The sequence below is a fragment of the Cavia porcellus genome, unplaced genomic scaffold (assembly GCF_034190915.1).
Source record: "Cavia porcellus strain 051 isolate PalLab524CR breed Dunkin Hartley unplaced genomic scaffold, mCavPor4.1 scaffold_30, whole genome shotgun sequence".
NCBI lineage: Eukaryota > Metazoa > Chordata > Mammalia > Rodentia > Caviidae > Cavia > Cavia porcellus.
This window is the reverse complement of record NW_026947513.1, coordinates 46,251,122-46,274,668: the sequence shown is the minus strand read 5'-3', so window position 1 is coordinate 46,274,668 and position 23,547 is coordinate 46,251,122. Positions and strand designations below refer to the sequence as shown.

The following is a 23,547-nucleotide window of genomic DNA, read 5'->3' as shown; positions in this document are numbered from 1 at the left end:
CAAACCAAAGTGCACAAGAAAAAGCAAAGAAACAAACACCAAACTGAAACAGCAAATCTACAGGCCAGGCATACAGCTGAGCAGCAGGGCGCCTGCTTGGCAAGTGCTAGGTCCTAAGCTCGATTCCAGGTTCCCCCAGAAAACAGCAAATCTGAAGAAACCAAAAAGAAAAACAGAAGCCAAGTCACCAAATTAAAGGTGAGAAGCTATAGTAAATTGAGGTAGTGTGGATATGCAGGCCAGACAGTAAGACAGCAGGTCAGGGTCAATATACAATGTAAATCCTGAAATGGTTGATTAATACAAAAACAAACTAAAGAAGATTACTCCTTAGGGGTGGGAGGAGGGGGAATGGAGCAATTGCTCCAAATACGTTCTAGGAAGGACTTGCATAGACATGAAAGAACCTCCAAACCCACAGATACTAACAGAATACTCAAGGATGAAACACACGTCAGGAGCAGCCAGTTCTCAGGGCTGGAAGGACCAAGCTCCTCATTGGGCAGGGAGCTTCTGTTCTGAAGAATGAGGTATGCACTTGCTCTCCAGTTCAGGGCCAACATGGGGTGCTTAGCTGATGAGAAAGCACAGCCTCAAGCCAACAGTCACCATAGGAGGACTCTGACTTCGCAGATCAGAGTGTGGTGCTCAGCACCAACTCTACCGGAGCCAAGGCCCTCTTGCTCTAAACTCAGCTTCCCCATCTGCTTCATAAATAACTGGAAGAATGACGAGATTACTAAAAACACATCTGCGGATAGAGGGATTGAATTTTGCCCTTCTGGCTTATCAAAACTACTCAGAACGCCAAGACAGTGCTGTTAGATAGTAGTAGCACTGTAGATCTCATCTTTCCTGTGAGAATACCAACGAATTCTCAATGCAAAGATTAAAAACAAAACTGAATGTGACATTCTTTTTTTTTCTCGTTTTCTCTTTTCGTACCAGGGATTGGACTCACAATCTTGTGCTTGCTAGGCAGGCACTTGTGCCCTGAGCTATATCCCCAGTCCTGATTGTGACATTCGTGGGGAGGAATAATCCTCAATAACATCTTCACTCTTTATTTACCTGGTTATTTAGTCTAAGATGTGGTGAGCACTAACTAGCAGTGTTTAGACACAAGATACTAAAAAGAGCTGTACAGTGAGCAAATTTTTGGTTGGATTTATCATTTATGATCACAAAAAAATTACTATCAAGGTGATCTAAAGAGGTGAAGGAATATAACCTGCTAAGCAAGCACTGGATGTTTGAGATGATTAAATGCCTAGAACCAGGGCTGGGATATAGCTCTGCCCTTGCCTCACACGCACAAGGCCCTGGTTCAACCCCAGCATCAGACCAAGGGGTGGAGGAAAAACTCTGGGTCCCGGGGTTGCTGTGGGAAAATAGAGCGAGAATAGAGACTTCTTCCAAAAACAGAAAGAAGGGGCAAGTGTGCATGATGGTTCACAGATAAAAAAGAATACACAGTGAAAAGAACTAAGCCAGAAACAAAGGGTGACTGAAACGAATCTGGAGATTTCACAGTAATAACACGTTGAATCACCAAGTCCTACCATGATTACCTACCTTTCCTCTACAAGTAATATCTGACTTAAAAACAAATATGGAATTATCACTCCAAGAGATAATAAATATTAAGCAACACTGGTTTTCTCAGAGCTGCACTTCACACACACACACACACACACACACACCCCAGACTGTTATGCTTAAAGATATGTCCTCTCAGGAGAGATATTAGTAGTTTGATTCCCTGAGATAGAACAAACTTTATGCTAAAATTGCACATGTAAATAAACTCTTAACCATGTTGCTAAGAAAGTCTTAAAATTTCAAAACAAATGCTTAAGCATTTTTACAGATTCTATTATTAGTGTGCAGAGAAATAAATTATAGTTATTAAGTAAACTCTGAACTTCAGACTTGTATACTCAAAGAAAAACTGGACAATGCCAGCTCTTATGATGTCATATTCATCTAATCCTACTTTAAAACACACCAAAAATGCAATTTAAGTCACTTGTGAGGCGGGGAAGTGGTTCAGTGGTAAAGCATTTGCCTGGCATGAACAGAGCCCTATGTTCGGTCCCTAGCACCACCAAAAAAAAAAGTGCTTAAATTCTCAGCTAAATTAACTCTCTAAACATAGCATATACAGAAAAGGGGGGGGGGGAGATATTAAGAGAGGGGGAGAGAGAGAAAGAACAAATGATTTTTAAAAAGGAATTAAGATATATTAACATATATAGATAAAGTGATTTAACAAACAGAATCCTAAAATTTACTAATCATCTTCTAAATATTAAATTTATAGGCCGGGCGTGGTAGCTCATGCCTGTAATCCCAGCACTTGGGAAGCTGAGGCAGGAGGATCGTTGCAAGTTCAAGACCAGCCTGGGCTACAAAGTAAGCTCAAGGCCAGCCTGACCTACACACTGAGACCCTGTCTCAAAAAGACAATGATTAACCACGAATGGTTAATCTGTTTATGAACTGAGTAAAAAAGTGCAGCACACTTTTCACATGCCAAATCTAGCTCACTTCAGTAGTAAGTTTTTCCCTACCTTAAATCTATGACCATTTTTAACGATCAATGACTTTGAGAGCAGTAAGTTGACCCACTACCTTATTTGCAGTCTTGCTTTTGAAACCTTTGCTTCTTTTCCCAGTGTCCTAGGTTTTAGTCTTTTGTCATAGATCACTTGCAGGATCACTCTTCAAAAGGCAGCTACTAACACAGGCTTACTGAAGAAACAGTTGCTTTTGTGTGTGTGTGAATAACTTTAAACTGTGATTTGTACTGATGAAGGAAGTTGATGGGAAATATTACTTAATAGGAACATTTGCTGGTAAATACCACTTAACATGAACTTATTACGAATAAAGTTCGAATTTTATTATGAACTCCTTTAACCTTCACGATACTCCTGTAGACTACATATTACCAGTATATATACCCGTTACATTGAAGGAGCTTACATACATCACCCATTATACTGCTCCACATCTACCAGATACTTGGGGTGCAGCTCGTAGATTTATCTTATAATTAAAGTCCATACCCTTCTTGTGCAGAGTATTTCTGTTTCTAGTCTATTCATAAACAAAAAGCATCCTTCAAAAGACCACATTCCATATGTCAAAAACATACCCTGCCATTATGAACTCTTTAAAAAGGAGATGTGTTAAAGTCTTGAGGACCAAATGGGGTTTTTTTCTCTTTATAGTACCCAAAGATTATACATTACCATTTCCTTCCAAAGAGTTTTAAACTTTTCAAACACTATTCCTTTACTTTTCAACAAGCCATCGCTCCATTACTTTTAATTTACTTTCCTTTGGTTTTAAATGGCTTTAGAAGCTTTCCAAATTCATTCCAGAGCTCAAATAACTAGGCCTATAAATGTGCCAGCTTTAACTCTAGGGGTTACAGATCTACTTAAGACTCAGAATGCATGTGTGTTCGTATAACACACACAGTTTTCTGGAAAACTATGCTATTTTATGATGTTATTGCTTCAGAAAAAAAAATCTTTAGACTGATCATCAATCAACTGTCAAAACACACAGAAAGATATTCACCCCAAAGAATGAATTAACCTCGTAGGGTTCCATGTGCCTAATCTACAGTGATGGGTATATGCTACAAAACTAAGAATAAACTAAACAGTATGTGTACATGTATGTGCACACACACGCACACACACATATACACATACACACACACACACACACACACACACACACAATCTGAGAAATTTAAGAAAAAGTACCTGGTAAAAATTGTCAAGGGTCAATAACTGCTTTTCATAATTCAATTCATTAGCTGAAGAAGTGTCTTTCTATTTCACAGTTCCATCTAGAGAACACATGTGACTGACTCGTTTTAAAACGGCCTATGCCACCATGGTGAAATATGTTCAGTGGCCCATCTCAGGCTGTTCCATCCCTGCTGAAAACACTGTAGATATGCACTGCAAATGCCTGAAGACATAAGTTATTTGCTAAGGCCTGCAATGTTCATAGCTCTGTTTCAAAAGTAAGGTTGCCAGGGAATAAATTGAAGCTCAGTGCACGACAGTCTGTCCAAACAATCTGCAAACGTTTATTTTGCCTGCACAGTTCAGTTGAAATCAGTTCCTACTGAGACACTGACACTGCTATAATGTTGATTCATGCCTTTGTGGCTTCAAAAATTAATAACCATAACTTTTGTTTTTTAAATAGTTTGGAACTGCCAGCAGCATGCTACCTCCAACTGGCTCTAAATAAAGCAGTTCATGACTTAGCTCATTCTCAAGGGCAGAGAGGCATCTTCTCAGTCTGAGTCCCAGCTGGTTTCTTGATCGACAAGGTGAAGTTTAAGACTGAATTACTGTCCTTCGTCACCCAGAAGCACCACAGGAAAACCTCACAGTGCCATTTATCAATGAAGTCAAAAAACTAAAAAGCTAACTGAGATCACATGTTATTAAAAAGTTTCTGCATGTCAAAAGAAATCTCCAGTATAGTGAAAAGAAAACCCACAAACTGGGAAAAAATCTTAGTGAACTGTCCCTCAGACAAAGGACTTCTGTTTAAAACATATAAAGAATTAAAACAAATCAGACCCCAAAATTCAAAGATCCAATCCAAAAATGGGCATCTAATGAATACACAGTTCTCAGATGAAGAAATACAAAAGGCAAATAAACACACGAAAAAATGCTCATCATCATTAGTCATTAGAGAAATGCAAATTAAAACCACACTGAGATTCCTTCTCACTTCTGAAAGAATGGCCAGGATCAAGAAAACTACCAACAACAAATGCTGGAGAGGATGTGGGAAAAAAGGAACTCTTCTGCACTGTTGGTGGGAGTGTAGACTGGTGCAACCACTGTGGAGGTCAGTCTGGGGATTTCATAATAGCTGGGATTGCAAGTCCCACTTCTAGGCATATTCCTAGAAGAACTGAAAGCATCATACCACAGTGATATATTTGCACCTATGTTTGTAGCAGCACAATTTGTAATAGCCAGATCTTGGAAACAACCTCAATGTCCATCAGTTGAGGAATGGATAAAAAAAGTTGTGGTATTTTTATGCAATGGAGTACTATTCAGCTATAAAGAATGATGACATTGAGATATTTATAAATAAATTGATGCAACTTGAGACCATACTCACAAGCAAAATAAATCAAATTTACCTGTACAAATACTATATAATCTCCCTAGTGTAAGAAATGGTAAAAGTACATAAGATTTTATCATGATTCCCCATTATATTGCTTTGAAGCCTTATAATGTTTTCATTCATTAGTTGGAATGGTTTTATTCTTTTTTGTTTGACTTTATTATGTACAATGGTATAAACAGCTATTATGAAGAAAATAATACATTATGAAAGCCATTGCTGATTTAATATCATCTTGTTTTGTCCTACCATGCTTTTGTTCTTCTGTTTCCATTGGTTCTATCATGGTGTATCTTACTGAATTTTAATATGCGTGACAGTATAAACAAATTTTTATGGAAAATGAGATAAGACTTTTTATGGAAAATGAAATTTTATGGAGAATGAGATAAGATTGTTCGTTTTCAGTTATTTGGTTCTGAATGCCCTGTAATACTTTCATTCTCTTGAATGGTTTTATACTATTTCGTTATGTTTGATACTATGTATATGAAGCTATGCTCAACTATTTCAAAGAAAGAGACATCGTGGTAGTTAATATTGGGTTGTCTTGTGGTGAAATACTGTGTTGCTTACATTGTTCTGCTCTGATCTGCTTTGTTCTGTCCTCTTTGTCTTAATCTCTTTAAAATAAAAAAAAATTTAAAACCTAAAGGCTTTGTTACCAATGTGTACACTGAACTGAAAATGCCTGTGCTCCAGTCATTAAATCTTTCATGTTACGAACCAATTCTTTAGTCTACTGTGCATGCTCTTCAAAATATTTATCAGATTGGATAACAAAAACATCCACCCAGCCTCAAAACACCTGTATAAAACTATGCTTTTTTAAAGGATCCCAAGGATTTTGTAGTTAAAATAAATAGTTCTAAGTTTATTTTATCATAAAAATGTTTCCCAAAATAAATGGGATGCTCCAGATATATACATTTGCCTTGTATTCCATACCAAGCAGCTGGAGCCCGTAATTAGAAGGAAGTCATCTGTGTCCTGCTGAAGGTGTCTGAACCGGAACCTGTGCCTCAGCTTGGTGACACTTCGCCTCAGTGAGGTGAGCATGACAAACTCTCAAGCATTCCTTTTGGTCTCTGCTCAAAATCAAACTATGTAAAGTCACGTAATGATTATTCAATATCTTTGTTTTTCTAGGAAATTCACCTCAAACCAAAGTTCTCACACAGTGCAAAATATGTAACTGCCTTCTTCACCCAGGTGAGGTTTTATCTATTAGGAAATAACTGTACAGGGGTCACTTCTGCTTAAATCTGTATGATCTGTCTGAGCGTTAAGTTTGATGCTAACAGACACAGCATACAGTAATAAACAAAAAGATTCTCTGGGAAAAGGAGGAACCTAGACAATTATGCCGAATTTCCCATGTCTCAAGATTCGAACAGCCATTCTTTGGCTTGATAATTTTAAAAATTCCAAGAAAATCAAACATTATTTAATATGTTTGACATCCAATCTCCCTTCAATTGCATGGATAAAAGGGTGACTCAGAATATGCAATATAATCTTTAATGCTGACAGATTGTTGATTTATTCACAAAATCTTAATGAGTATTTATGATGTGGAAAAAACTGTATATATACTATAACATGGAACTTAGTAGGCTTATATCCCAAAGGGAAAGCCCACACACAAAGAGTTAATTACCATAACTGTGCATTGATGTGCTTATACATCTAACAAACACGTATTAAACACCTACTGCACACTGAGACCCTGTGAGGTACTATGCCAGGGACAGTAACAGAATAATGTTCAGGGTATTTGCTCAGAGAACTTCAGCTGCATGTTTAGCCTTCAGTAGGCTGGAGCATAAGAGCATGAAAATATGGTAAGAGAAAGTAAACTATAAAACAGATATGAGATAAATCATGGATGGCCCTATAAACTTTAATTAGGTATTTAGACTTTCTCCAATAATCCAATAAGGAAGTACTGAGGGTTTCAAGCAGGGAGTGGCAAAATCAGGTGAGTTTTAGAAAGCTACGTAAGGCAACACCATGGTGGTGGGGGGAAAAGCGGAGGATATTCAGTAGTTCTCTACACCGTGAATGTATCTCTAACGCTATATGATCAGGCTATAGACAGTCAAGCTGACTATTCTTTGTATCTCAGCTGTGCACACCTTGAGGATGTACCTATTTCCTCTAACCTGCAGTCAGGCTATTTTGCTTCAAAAGCATTCTCAGTATTCTTTTGCAATTTTATTTATAAATGAATCACTTCTACTTACCAGATAAGAACTAATAAAATCACCTTTTTCATGTATAGTTCTCACTTATCTAAAAAAAATTATCCTGTAGAAAATCTAGTTGTACTGTTTCCTATCATTGCCCAATAAATAGTGGTTATTTCACTGCCCTTGATGGCTTACAAAAGTGTGTCTGTCAGCTTTTCCACTACTTCATGGAGGAGAAGTTAAATTTAGCTCACAGTTTCATAGGATTCAGTCCATGACTGGCTGTCTCCAAGGACAAACACGGTAGAAGGGTATGGTGGCGTAATATTTCTTAGTTTATGGTGGCTGGGAAAAAGAACAGGAGAACAATATCAGAAATAAAGGAGGCCAGAGGCCACCATAGTTCCCAAGGTCAAGCCTTCATGACCCACCTAGCCACACCCAAAAGAATGTTAGGAAAGAAAGTTATCAAAAGGAAAGAACAAGTTGGATAGGGGAAAGGAGAAAAGGAAGAAGGGAAAGGATTATATGTATATATACACATAAATCAGATAACTACACTACTAATCTCTGTAATTTCCTCAAAAGGAACAGATTGTGCTCCCATTGTTTGATTGTTTGATCATTTTATCCCTAAATCTTGTAACCTGAACAACTACTTCTAAGATAATATGTAATATATTAACTAGTGTTGATTTCTTACTATTTTTTTTAAAAATTCTGCATTATTTTTATCTTTGTTTTATTTTTAAAATAAAATTTTTTAAATCCAGAAAAAATGTTTTACTAATCTAGGTATTTTTTAATCAAGTCAAATTGATACAACAGGATTAATAGTCACAATCACTCCTTTCTACACTAAAACACCTCTCCTAAAACCACAGTTCCCAAATAAATACAATAATAATTTTGTCTAAAGATAAAACTATCTCATGTGCAACTAAAACACAATAATCCCTGCTGAGAAGTCTCAACAGTCCCAGCATTGCTAATAAGTCTGTCTTCTTCTATGAGACTCAAGGCAAACTCTTAGCTATGACATCTACAAAAATAAAATAAAACACAATAAAAATTATATAATCTCCAGTTATGGTGGCACAGGGTAAATTTTTCATTCCAAAAGGGGGAACAGGAGACAGAAAAGAATAAGAGCAAAGATGAAACCCAGAGGGCCAAACATTAAGTCTTAGAGCCCCACGTCCAGCATCTGAGGCACATGGGGGTAAGCGGGTATGGATGACCTCATCCACGTGGCCTTGCTGGTTGCGGCCCATGTGTCTTCTCTTACGCTGGTTCTGCTCACAACTTGTAGCTTGACTCATCACATATTCCATGGTTCCAACATCTCCAACGACCTGGGGACTCTACTCCACCTTCAGTAACATTCCCAGAGTTTCACCTACTTCACTCTCAAGGTCTCCTTGTCTGACCTCCTTTGAAATCTGGATGGAAGCCTCCCTGGCTCCACAGTCTTGCATTTTGCATGCCAATAAAACCAGCAACACAGAGATAAAACCAAGTAGAAAAAGCAGGCAGGCCCTTGGACCATGGTTGTATTAGCCTCTTTAAGCAGAGTGAAATGAATCCTGGGTAGCTAAGCAGTGTAAAACAGATCCTGGGGAACCAGTTCCCTGGGAGGCCCTTGCCAAGCCAGAGTCCCAGAGATTCACTTCTTCAGTGAAAAATTTACACTTGCATCCTTGAACTTGAAATATTGGCATCTGATTGATTCCTCAGATCTCCTTGAGCCATCTTTCTTCATGTCTCTGTACAAAGTACTCATTTCCTTTTTGAAAGCAATCATACCTCCTTTGGCCCCAACTCTGGTTTCTTTGAATCAAAATATTATTTAAGCTTTTCAGATTTTTCTGCGCTGCTTTTTGCTGCAAATTCACACTATAAATCTAGCTAAAAGAAGACAGCAATACTCATGTCACACCTGAACACTGGGCTGTCTTGATTTTTCCTCCACCAGATTAATCAGTCTTCTGCCCTGTAGTTTCAAGATGTGGTCAAATATAGGCAAATTTTTTGTGGGAGTATAACATACGTAGCTTCTACTCCAAATGCCAGTGAAGTCCTTCTTCCCATCTGAAACTTCCTGACCTTGGCCTTTACTGTCTGCATTCTTATCAGCATCTGGCCTTTCTGAACCTCAACCAAAATTATTCACCATGCTCTTCTTACAGCATTTGTCTAGGGCTTCTCTATCCTACATCTCCAAATCATTCAAAACTCTTCCCACAGATCCGTTTTCAAAGGCTTCTAAAGCACACGGTCAGGTGTAGTCACAGCAACAATCCCACTCCTGGTACCAGCATATTAGTCAGTTTTCCTTTTACTGGGACGAACAACATCCACAACTCAAACGAAGAAAGCTTTACTTTGATTCACCATTTCATGGAATCAAGTTCATGATCAGGTGATTCCAAGGCAGAAACATCATGGCAGCAGGATGTGGTGGAGGAAAATTGCTTAGTCCAGGGCATCCAGAAAACAGGACAGGGGAAAAGTGTCAGAGAAGACAGGGAACCATATATACAGTATTGAAGCTCATACCTCCGTGACCTATCCCGATACAATCAGAAGTGTGTTTTACTAACTGGCCAGGCAGTTCTTCATCCTCTCAAGTTGGCATATCAGGACTGACAGTCACAGAAGGCAAACCAAACATCATAGTCTCCCACTGTCTCAGCTACTCTCATTCTGCATCACCCCCAACTCTTGATAACAGTCATACTGAAGGGTGTTTGGGTGCTTTTTTACCATTACTATAGGCAAAATCTAAGGTAAACTTTTAGCCAGATAACAGCTGAGAGCAGTGTTTTCCCACAAGCTGAATCATCAGATTCACCTGAGCAATTTTAAAAAACACAGATGACAGGGTTCTGAACTTCATTAAGTCTGTACATGTGTGTGTGTGTCCGTGTGTGTGTGTGTAAAATTTGTATTTTTATACAGCTCCTTGACTAAAGTTATGAACTAAATCAGTTTGGTAAATCCTACATTGAAGGTTTTCTAATAAGTTCCTTGTAATCATTTATTTTTTTCTCTTAAATACTTTAGTGAAACTCAGACAATCACTTTAAGTAATTGCCACCCTTTCAGTGTTTACTGAAACAGTTTATAACTAATTCACAAGCCATTTGGTGAATACTTCAGGCTTACTTAGTTTTCTTGCTGCACATTAAGCAGTTTGTTAACTATTAATAGTGAAGAAAAAATCAGAATCTTCAGGTCATTTTAATAGTTAAAGGGGCCTCCAAGAAGCAAGATTTGTAATTAGCAAAATACATGTGAACTCGTTGTGACATTCACCAGGACGTGATGGTCTCTGCTTTAAAGCAAGAGCAGGTCATAAATAAACAACGTGCTGCCTAAAATAAGTCACCTTCCCTCTTGCCCACTGTAAATAAGAAAATATACAGGAAAATTCTATTTTTGCTGGCAACAGTAAGTATTTGTGAGGCAACATTACTAATAAATGAACTCAGGATAAAATATATCTAAATAAAAAATAAAACTGCTGATATCTATGAAGCAATTACTATTCCAAGAATTTAGTGTCCATTCTAAATTCTTTATGATTTTATTTTCCCCATTTAATAATGCTAGGAAATATTATTATCCCATTTTATAGATAAGGAAGCTGAGTGTACAGAGAAGCTGAGATCAAACAGCTAATAAGCAGGAACTAAAAGCAGGAAATCTTTGTAGTCTATGCTCTGAACCACCCTACTCTTCTGACCCTACGCCTTGAACTATGTTTGAAAGAGGCAGAGGAGCTACAAGAAACAGACAGGTACAGATCTTCCAAATGATCGAGGCCTGCAAATCAGCATCCGATTCACTACACCAAGGGCCTACTGTATGTTGGACACTGGCCTCCATGCTTGGAGAAACAGTAAGAAAGACAGTCCCTTCTCTTTGGCATTAGTGAACTCCACTGTCCACTCTCACAAAGCCTCCCAGCTCAGAGCACTACTGTTTCAGTGTTCATTATAATTAAGTCTGCACAGACCTGTCTGCCCTCCCACTTAGCTGTAAGTTCCACGCCTCGTGATCAGAACAAATACCACAGCTTAGTTCTTCTCCGGCCCGTAAGTCCCCAGTAAATGTGCCCTGGATAGTATCTTGCAACAGATGTTTAATGAATGCATGAACAGATTAAAAACAGAAAGAGGAACACAGAAGTAACACGAGAGGAAAACAGTTTGCTCTAAGATTCGCAATGTGCTAGAGGTGAAGATGAGGAAAGAGTTTCCCTCTCCAGCCCTGCCATGAAGCTCTGATACACTTCATGTGCCACACGAGGCTTCTTCTTTACTAAGACCGCATGGTTTAACACATTATCATACACTAAAAAACATATAAAATTTTGTTCACATTTCACCTTCATGGTCCATCTCTCATTTAACACGGTAGAACCTTGTAGGCAGGGGCACTGCGCACCTCTCTTGCTATGTCAGATCATGGTAAAGGCGAATTTGAATTTAGTCTTCAGAACAGCCCTGTGAAGTAGATCAATCTAAAAAATGAAGGTTTAAAGAGGTCAAGAAACTTGCCTGAGGTTGCACAGCTACTAAGAGACAGAACAAGACTTTCACTCCAAATCCCACACCAGTAACAATTATGCTATTTTATCCTCTCAGAGATCCAAATCCATGCTCCACCACCTACCAGTTATGTGACCTTGAGGAAATTATTTAACTCCGCTAAGCCTTGCTTGTATCATCTGTGTGGTTAGTGATTGATAATTCGTGGGAATAAGGATTAAATGAGATAAGCAGTACAGGGTGTTGGTCATATAAATACAGAATGTTTATTATTCTGACTTTTCCCAGTAATTCAGTATATCTATTAAAAACTGAGTTAGGTATAAACATCTCTATTAAGAGACATGCTGCAAAGACAGCTACGCTAAGATATACGTCTCAGCTAAGCAATTCTAAGTGTTCCACAAAATTAAAAGTACAAATGAAACTAAGACTCCACCGTGAACACAAATAAACACAGCTTAACATTTTTCTAGGACACCTTTTACTATCCCTCTTTAATAACTAAAGACACTAAAGTACACTGTTTCTTTGTTTGTTTGTTTAATCTTGCCCAGGACAGAATCAGTCTTCGGAGATCTAGAACCAGAACCTCGAATCATGTTATCGTAGAGTAATTCAATGCTGCACATTAAGCACTTTTCTAAAAACCTCCTGGTGATGGTTGATTTCATGTGTCAACTTGAATAGCTAAGAGATGCCCAGAGAGCTGGTAAAACATTATTTCTGGGTGTATCTTTGAGAGTGTTTCTGGAACACAGTAGTATTTCAATCATGACAGAGTAAAGTTTGTTTTAAAAATCACTCTACCAATGTAAATAGGCATCATCTAAGTTATAAAATTCTCAAATCTAAGCATTGTGCATGAGCATGTGTACATTGAATTACTTTGTGTTAAAGGCAGGAAATTTTCAACTGGGTATATCATCCAAACAGACAATAATAAAACTAATAATAGGTGATGATGAGTAACAAAAGCAAATGAAAAAAAATGATCTCCATCTGGGCTTACTTGCAAGTAACCTAAATACAAGCAAGGAAGGAAAAAATGATTGATTTAAAAAAGAAAAACACCTGTCTGGGAATGAGAGCTGCAATTTTATTCAGACAGAGCAGTCAGACCTCAAGGAGCTCATGGACATCTAATTTTGATGCTGGGTTGCAATGTTAAGCTACAGTTTTCCATTTTATTCTTTCTACTAATAGAAAATAAAGAACCAAAAAATGAAAGGAGTTGGTCACATAAAAGATGCATTTCATCCACATATACCGAAGAGCTTTTTCCCAAGGGGTGGTCCGTGGGGAAGACACCCCAACTCAAAAAGCACTTCAAGTATGAACAGCAAAGCAATCTGCAAATGATTTGACAGAGTGACAGAGATACATGGCACTGCTGTGAAAATGAGAATTACAACAGTGTAAATGCCATTTGGGCTGAATTTTATTATCAACAACCAATCTGTTTTTCTACACTTACAAAGAAGAACCACATGAATAATCGATCACTTCCCCTACCCTGCTTCACCAGTTGTGTCTCCCCAGCCCACTTCTGACCCACATCTGCCGGGGTGCTGTATGCCTCAAGATCACTGCCACATTCACGGGGAATGTAAAGTGGAGAAAAATGAGTCTGACGGAAATGAAGAAGAGAAAAAGACTGACAGAGCCTGATTTTCATACTCTCTCTTACGACAGATGGCAAGCTCAATTTATAATAGAATGTATTGCAAACATTGGGAAAAATAACTACTACAGAAAGCGAAAAACTTTAAAGACACATGATGGAGCTTGAAAAACAATCTGTCTAAAAACCATTTACCAAAATCTACGCATATGATGTCCCTCCAAAAAAATACTCGACCGAGACCTAACATGGCATCATGCTCTTTTCCTATGTGATTACAAGTCCCAACCTCAGGGCACTGTCACCTTTGAGGGTCATCATTGACAAGCTTGTGTGCTGTGAAGATGAAGACTGCCTACCCAGAACTGCACATTCAAGATGTGGCACCTATCTTTCACAACCTCAGTGAACCAGAAGGTGGAGAGACAGATACACAAAGTCCACAGCACAGTCTGAGTTTAAAAAAGCTACCAGTGATCACCTGGGCACAAGGCTCATAGACCCACTGCTGTGCACTGTCTTTGCAAAAGAGTTTGCTGTCATAGATTTCTAAATGTGATTTTTTAATAAGGAATATCTGTTACCTTCATGCTCTGGAAGGAAGCAATCGTGATCCCAGAAAAATCAAAGTTACAAGAGTTTAGACTGGGAAGGGACCTCAGAATCTCTATAGCAATGCTGTTTTATAAACAAGAAAACAGAGGTTCAGAGCATTAAGGGACTTGTCCACGTTGGAAAGATACTAGTAAAGCCAAGACTCTTAGGCTTAATAAACTCATAAATCTGAGATCATAAATTCATTATTCTCAGATATAGTGCTCTTTCTACCATTATTATGTGCTTTATTGGTTTGTTCCCGTAATTTTTAAATATTTCTTCTGCTGAGACTGAAAAATAAACATCACTATTTCTAAAGTCCACAACACAGTCCCAACTCAGGTAGGCACCTCCTCCCCATTTCTCCAGTGACTGATGTGATTCCTGCCCTGAAACCAAACTAAAGTAACATCATGCTTGGCATGCCCCCTTCTGCAGCTGAACAGAGCACCAAGTTCTAATTATAGAAACAACACTGGACTGTGTCCCATGCATCGTAGTAAGCATGCTTTATTTCCTCAGCACCTGTCTCCCAATATCCTCTTTCCCATGTGCTACACAGAGGGAGGCTGGGACACTGCCAGTTGGCTGAAGTCACATAGCCTCACAGATGGCAAATATGAAGCTCTTAACTCAGCCAGCTCAACAGTTCATTCAAATCCAAGATGAAATCTTTCTTCAAAAAACTGAATGATGCTTACAGGATGGTCAGGTGAATGCATGAGATGCTCTACTCCAAAAATGAGGCTATAACAATACACATAATGGCTACATTAATAAATGTGTCAAGACTTCTCTAACTTTGAATCCCTCAGAATATTTTCAGTGAAAAAGTTGAAGTTTCAAATGGAAAAAAACAAAGATCATTTGAAGATGAAGCCAAAGAATGAAATGAGACTCATCCGTGAGACCGGATGGACAAATTTCAAGTCCCAGCTGACAGCCAGAAACTCTGGGGACACACAAGCTGCTCAGACCTGAACCTGAGTGATTTCTTATTGACACTTTTAACCTGAAGATAGTCTCAGAATTCCAGTAGAGATACACCTTTTCCACGATGTGAAATTCACCTCAAAAAATACTGAATTGGGCACTGGAGATTTAGCTCAGTGGCATAAGCACCTGCTTTGCAAGTGCGCAGTCATGAGTTGGATCCCTGGTACCAAAAAAAAAAAAAAAAAAACCCTACTAATTGCTTCACCATTTTCTCTGTAACCAAAAGATTTTCACTTTTACCCAAAAAGCTATGTAATTTCCCTCCAAAAAGTGTGTAAATCATATTTGTATTCTTGGTGACTCACAAATTTTTTGTCTTAAAAAGTTGGTAAGTGCTACTCCTGATGCATTGACCTGAGTTCTAAAACACTGTCAACCTTAGGATGCTAACTCTGTCCTTCTCAGTTCAGCGGGACGTACAGAAACTTCACCATCACTCATTTTGTTCTCAGCCTTCTTCCTCACCCAATACTGCTCACAGGTCCTCAGTGTGGAATCTCCATGCTCATGATTTTCAATACTTAGCAGTAGCTCTTATGCCTTTTGATGACCAAAGTAGGCCATAGTAAGTTTGTATGTGTTTTTCTGGGGTTAAAACAACTCACGAGGCATTCATTACTAATACCTGATTATAGTGGCAAGGGCACATTTAAAATAATAACAATAATTAACATATGTGTGGAGTTTATAGTGTTTTTAAATACACTACCTCATTTGAGGCTACCAATCCCAACCAAGATGGGGAATGAAAATAGAAACAGAGTCTCAAAAGGTCAGAGCGCCCGTAAGGGGCAGATACAAAACCTGAATCAAGGGCTTCTAACCCTAAACAGCATGCTCTTCACCCTTCACTGACTCATCCACCACTGCACTAATTTTCTTTGCCAAAGTATATGCACAAATACACACACATGTGCATACACATGTTATATTTATGTACCAAACCAGAAAGGTAAGTGAGAGAGTGATTGTCTTCTACAGAAACAACCTCAGAATGCAAAGACAAGGAGCAGCTTTTTGAAAACAGTGACTGTGTGCTGTGTGCCGAGTGCGTCTCTCTGCAGAGCAACTGCGCGGGTAGGAAGCCAAAGAAGCTCACAATGTAACCTGGAGAACCAAGCTCAGCCCACCGGGCTGGTGGATCCTGGGACACAGGTGGTGACAGTGGCCCCTGGCAGGCCATGGTTAACACAGACTCTCCAAGGCCTCTGTCCCAAAGCCAGCCTCTAGCTGACTCTCATAAAGCCTCTTTGTCTCAGGCCCTCCCAGCGCCTGGGAAACCTCAGAGCATCTACCAGCAAGTGCGGCTAAGCTTGGCATTATTGGCTCTCAACAGCGACTGGTGGGTTGAGCCAAGACGTGTGTTCAATAACACTCAGTCCTGCCAACAGTCTATAATACAGAAGTCTGTCTTTTATCTCTAATAAATGATTACGAGATATTTCATTCTAGTAACACTTAAAATCCAAATGAGAGAGAGCCAAGGAACAGCCAGGGTGGGATAATTTCATATTTTCTATCACCACATGAATAAGGAAACTGCTAAGTCTGTCAACAACAGATCCACAAACACAGAAAACTTTTTCAACCTGAGAGAGCAGATTTTCAATTATGCATAAAAGAGAGGAATTATTTCATATTACAGACTCTACACTATCAAGCATGTATAAGTAAGCCACTTTAAAATTAATAAAATATTAGATACCACATTTAGTCAGCAGAAATGACCAAATTATGTTTCAGTCTTCCTGCATTTTGAAATTTAAAACATGATTTAGTCTAAAATGTAGAAAAAAAACTAACGGTCCCCAAACAAAAATACACAGAACTTTGAAAAAAATAAGCTTGAAGTGGGTGTGGTGACACATGCCTCTTATCCCAGACGGTGGGAGGCTGAGACAGGAGGATTGCAAGTTTCAAGTCCAGACTGAGCAATTTAGCAAGACCCTGTCTCAGACAAATCTTACAAACAGTATAGGGAATACAGCTCAGTGTGAACTCCAGGAGTGCAAACAAAATGAAAAACAAAACAAAGAATAAACTGAAGAACCAAAGCTTTGCCGCCTTCCCAGACAATGCTTGTAACACACATGCTGCACGTCACTGGAAGATACAAGTTGGATTTTTTAGGTTCACTCTTCATGGCTCATTCCATATGAGCTAGAACAAGTTCTAACTATATCTATTGCTACACAAAAGTTAGCATCTTTTCTTCATGTACATTTATGTGTGCAAATCCACAGAGACAGGAACAGGATATCCAGAATGGGCTCAGGGACAACAGAGTGAACACAGGCTTGCACTCTCTGCTCTGTTATTTGGTGTGTGTTATTTTGCTTTTCCTCCCATATTATTTGAACTATGGAAATAACAACACGTTCAAATTTTATTTGTACAAGATAGACAAAGAAAATGGAAAACCAGATTAAAATATCTGGTTCATATCAGAAGCACTAACAAACTGAAAACAAGCATGTTTTGGAAAAAAAAACACACACACAATGAATTCCCCAAGGTGAAAAGGCATGTAGGAAAGATACGCAAATATGTTTATTCTCCAACGAATTTTGAAGAATTATGGAAAAGAATGATACAGTACTGTGACTGCCTCCTCTCTTTGGAAAATCAAACTAAAGTCCATGAAACTCTCTTACCTGAGTATTAATTAGAATTTGTTACCCCAAAGCAAAAGGCAAACCCCTGCACAGGTTGGTGCACTGACACCTTATTGGCAGCTCCAGAGTCTAATCTGTTCCCTAAGCAAACTGGTCCCCTAATTGTAGAGAAATACAGCATCTGCTCCCAGCATGCATCTGTGCATGAGAACACGATGTGAAATGACCATGCAGCTACAAAGCATGAAAAAAGCACAGTGACTTTTAAAATTTATTACAGTAACACACACATTGTCATTAATCCCACTAAATACACTCCCCCTTGATCGCACACACGCATCCATCATTTCTACCACTCCCTGAAGCAGAGGGTCCGTGGAAAGGACTCCGGGACACTTTTATAAACAGGTGGGGACAATGAGACGCGTGTGTGGGAGCTGAGGAAGGGTACTGCGAAGTAACTTTTTAAACTTTAAATATTCACTGTGCCTTTCAATCACATCTACAAACACCATTCTTCTAAACTGCAGTCTTTCATCTCCAACTGCTCACACTTTCAAAATCACTCCCTACTCTAAGCTTTATTCACCCCTTCTGCCACTGAAAGTCCCCCAACAACTCTCCTTAAGAGTGCAATGTTTGATTAAGTGTGCCTCACACTTTCAGCAGGGCTACGTGCTTTAAGTGACAGAAATATAAAGAAGCAGCCTCCAAGAAGCAGGTAGTTTTAAATAATCTGTTTCATGGCACAAAACTGAATTTTTGCCACAGAAAGAAACTAAGCTATCTTTTAACTTGTGACTTGTGTTTTAAAGTACATATAATTTTTATAAAACTCTGGGGTACCATTTGCTATTTACACGTCCTTGGCTAAGGAAGCCACTTGAAAGCAGCAGGCCCAGAGAGGACGCAGAGACAATCGCCTTAGTGAGGGAAGCCCCTGCCTGCTGTCCTTGGTTGACAGTATCCACATCTTCCATAATTCAGGGCGGAATCTCAGTCACAGCAGCACCGGACGCCTGGCTCAAGATGAGTTCATCAGCCTCTGATGTGCCACATCTTCAGGAACACTCCCCCATCTAGCACACTTGCTAACTCACTACAAAGGAAACATTACTACACTCCCTCCTCATTTCAAAAAAAAAAAAAAATCAAACTTGTTTTCATCTCCCAGGGACAGCTGGAGACAGACGTACATTCTTCTCCTGCCAGGTCCCAACCAACCCAACAACACCCAAAGATGAACTTGCATCACCCATGACCTAATCTGAGTCCACCGAGGCCGTGGCCACAGGCCCACGCCAAGGGGACACAGGGGCGAGTGGCGTGGGAGGAGGGGTGGCAGCCACACTCCCAGTGGAACCTGCTCCATGTGGCTCCAGTCGGTCTCTGCAGAACGTTTCTTCGCCCTTAAAGTCCCAAGGACTCTCACTGCACACGGCATTTATTTTTCCTTATATTTCACGTCTTTCTGGGAGTCATACAGCCGTTCCAAGGGGACCACGAAAACCCTCCGTGGAAATCGTGTTAGATGAAACGATCCCTTGTGTCCACTAGGGAAGTGAAGGCCCTCACTGTTCCCAGACTGTCTTCATCATGTTCTCCAGAAACTTACCACATATAACCACGCACCCTGCACTTCGGGCATGAAGACCTGCCCTTCCCCGGGACTCCCGACGACGGCGCGGTCCACACAGCAAGTGTGGTCACCGTGGGCACGCAGAGCAGGCCAACAGGCTGCAGCATAACTTGCAGGGTGTTCCCCAAGTTCAGAGGACGCGAGGGGGAGAAGAAACCGCTGCTTCACCGGTGATCACAGACAGAGTCAACCGACTGACCACTGAATGGACTCTGCAGACTTGGGTGACAGTCCGGGGCCAGCTCAGCGGAAGTGGGGATCCCGCTGATGGCCACTGGGGATGCTGTCCAGGGCGCTGCTGAGTGCGGTACCCTACTCCCAGGGAAGAATGTACCTCTGTCTCCAGCTCTCCCTGCCAGACCTCTATCTGCGCTTTATTTCTGGATTTTATGTGGGTGATTCTAGAGCTTCTCCTTAGTAAATTTTTTTTTATTTTAAGTTGTCTCAGTATTCAATAAATAAGCTTTATATACTTCCTTATGAGAAAAACACAAAAATTTCACTCACACACACACACACACTCTCTCTTACACACACACACACACACAGAGGTGACATGATTGTTCTTTGTTCACTCCATTCAAGTCTCTTTTTTTCTCTCCCATTTTTCTATTTATAATTTAATTTTTATTATTTTAGTCTATTTAATAACTATATGTCACCTTTAATCTTTCTGGTAACTAGGAAGAGCTCATATAGGTATATTTTAAGAATGTTTCTAGTTTTGAACACTTTTGACTTTTGGCTTTTCTGCATATTTCTCCATCCTGAAAGTGTATAGCAGCTCCTGAGAAAGTACAGAATGAAACTGCCCCCATCAGGACCATTTAGTCAAGTTGAATAACCAGAAAAACTCGGAATTCCAAGTAATTCAAGTTTAAGCATAGTCTTAAATTTATTAAGTAAAAAGAGTCTACAAATTTTATAAAGCACTCAAAAAATACATTTTATATCAAAGAACCAACACAAGAAATTCATGTTTTACTACAGAGACTGAAAATCTGTGCAAACACAGGTCATATCCTCAACTATAACAAAATTTTGTATTTATCTCCTAGTTGGTTCAGGGCAACTGTAATCTGACATACAGAATAATGAGCTAAAATTTTTTTTAATTCTATCATTTTCGTCATAGCTGCAAAACTAGTTTGTTGTCATGTAACTAGAAATCCAAATCACATCTTTAACTCACCAGAAAAGTACATTTTCACCCATTTACATTGAAGAACATGTAATAGTTTCATGTTTTAATCAATCAGATTACTGATACTAGCTCAATATAATATCAATCTAAAAGTCTACTTTCTCTCTATAAATACCTCCCCTTGACTTATGAGAGTCTCCTGCCATATAAAATCTGAGATTTTCACCGCATCTAACCTATCACTTCCCATTTATTCAATGAAATTGTGATTTCTTACACAATGTTCTTTTGGCTCAATATCAGTTGTGGCTCATAAAATTTAGAGCTTTGATTCAATCTTCATCAAAATTTTTTGGAGGCCTCTGACTCCATATAAATTACTGTCAGTTATTTTGGTAAACTTTAATCTGATTCTTACTGTTTTTCACAACTTAACATGTGAGATAAATAAACAAAGTTCATCTTTAACACACAAACAGAACCAATGAAAAGAGTTCTACACTCTTCTAATAATTTTCCTCACTATGATCTTCTGAATCCAAATAAGTCCAATAGTTCAGCTTTGAGAGTTTCTCTCTCACATAACACAATAAATCACCTGATTGGTTTGCATAATACGAGAAATCTAACCTCAATTCCTTTCTGAGATGACCTCAAAGTTTCCCTTGAGATACTAAAGACCTAGATACCCAGTAATATGCACTAAAGCAGTTACAGAGGGGATTTATTTATTAAACATTAATCCCCTTGTCATGCACCTAGAAAATCCTTGATACACTTTTGTACTGAAACTTCACTGGAAACACATTTTTCTAAGTCTCCAAGACCTTCCCCTTGACAAGCCAATAGGCCTTTCTCAAACCTTCAGTTCCCTTGACCTCTCTGCTTCACTTGGCACTGCTGAAATTCTCTCCTCGCATGGCTTCCTCGAGTGTTCCCTGTGTTCTTCTGCAAACTCTTTGTCTCTTTTGCTGACTGTTCTTTTTGTCTGTCTCCACCCCTCTGGCTGACAACAGCCCCTGAGGTTCAGAATTTTGCTTTCTGCATTTCTCTCTCAGTATTCATCACATGCATTCCTGACTATATCTTGTACAGGCATTCTAAACAACTAGTGATCAATGTTTGGCTTCTCAGACTACGATCCTATTTACATTTACCAACTGGTTATCCCAGGCTCTAACTCCTGACACTGGAAAAGTAACATCCCAGCAACTGAGTTTATATTCTCCAGCCCAGCAGAAATTCCCAGTATCGTACAGCACACCTGCATTATAAAACTGCACACGACACCATCATCTCTGACCTCTGGCTATGCTGCTGCAGTCCAGCCTCACCTCTGCCACCTAAGGAGCTGTCAGCCTCTCCCATCTCAACACATCCATACATCTGAGGACCTACATCACTGCTGCCCAGCACTGCATCCAATCACTAGTCAAATTCATCACAACTTACCCGTGGCCATGCAAGCTTTCCCGCCACTGCACATGACTTGTCTATGGTCATGTCTGGACTTCGGTGTTTACACACACCCTTCTGTGCACTCGAGATGCCTTCTTCACCTCTTTTCCTTCACTATCCAGCTCAAAATCCACACCACCCTCAGCCAGCCCCGTATCTTAGCAGCACCCCTTTTACCATTCAGGATTCAATTATTCCCTTTGTTCTGTTTCCTCCACTTTCAATATATTACTTTGCAAGTGCTCTCGATTTGTGTCAGATGTACAAGTGATTCTGCTAGATGATAAAACTCCTTGAAAGCTGAGAATCCCTCTTACATAATAATATCCTAGTTCTTATATAAGACTACTTACAACATTTTGATAGTATATGCAGCAATTATGTACAGCACAATACCAGCAAGTAACTACTATTTAGTTAAGAAATAAAGTAGCTAGCATAATTGGCCAAGTTAAACCAAATCCTATAAGAAACATGACACATCCAATAGTCAAAGGGGATCTAATTCTCTTCAACAACAAGTTTTAAATTATTCCAACATAGAACATTTCCCTCTTTAAATGAGCTTTATTGCCTGTTTCATGTTTTCCTTGTTAGCTTGTCCACCTGCTGGAAAGAAAGAGAATAACTCTCACCTAAACTAATTACGTCTTCTTCCTGAGCCTTGAATCTTGGCTTCACACCTCACTCAGCTCTGTATTACTCCCAGAGGCGCAACAAAGCACGTTCTCTCAAGGGCAGCCCAGGCCTCCGCCTCAACCTGTCACTTCTGACCTGGAATGTAATTCCAACAGCAGCCCTGAAGTCAAGAAGCAGCCTGCATTTCATTGAAATATACACAGGTTATACACAGTTTGATGCCAATGTTACAAAGGGGGAAAAAAGAGACATGGGTTTTACTTTCTCTAACTCAAAAATGGAATCAGAAAAAAAGGAACAGAACACTACATGCTATGTCCACATTTTTAAATGGATACATAACTGAGCAACACAAGATACCTCCTCCAAGGATATTGGCCTGATGACTCCAGACATACTCCCAAGTCTCTCTAGACACCCTGCCTGCACTGCTGCCCAAGGCCTCCTTTGGGAGCCAGATTCAATGCCGCATCAACTCATTTGCTCAGACGTTACAGCTCCAACACTTGCAGGACTTTTCCCGAAACAAAAGCACTTAGAAACACCAGGATTGCACTGATCTTCCATAGTTTTCCAGTAGGTTTCATATGCAAGATGGAATTGATTCAAGGAAGAGACTGTTATGCACACAATGGGAATGCTTCCCCTTCCTCACACAGTTCCCAGTCTACCAGAAGCAAGAGACATTACTAACCAGTGGGCAGCAGAAGTCAGATGGCTATGGCAGCTGATGTACGCTGGAGACAGAGAACTAAAAAGAAGTCAGAACAGGGCAAGAGATTAGCTCCTGGGAATTTTCATCATCCTCATTAGTGGGACAAAAATCAGAATAACAGCTTGATTTTGGATTTTTAAAAAAGAATGCTGTAAGTCATTTATTCATGCTGAAACTTAGTTAAT

At 39.4% G+C, this 23,547-nt stretch overlaps 1 protein-coding gene across 9 annotated transcripts in view; it reads right to left on the bottom strand.

Annotated features, from left to right (window-relative positions):
* Positions 1-23,547, bottom strand: part of Slc4a4 (solute carrier family 4 member 4) — a 329,139-nt gene that overhangs the window by 202,077 nt on the left and 103,515 nt on the right. The window contains exon 1 of one of the 9 annotated variants that reach the window (XM_063240315.1): positions 11,773-11,910. The exons of the other annotated variants lie outside the window; for them this stretch is intronic. Within the exon in view, the coding sequence (XP_063096385.1) occupies positions 11,773-11,785 (13 nt within the window). The 5' untranslated portion in view covers positions 11,786-11,910. Of the gene's footprint in view, positions 1-11,772; positions 11,911-23,547 lie in introns of those variants that run through there. 9 annotated transcript variants of the gene reach the window in all.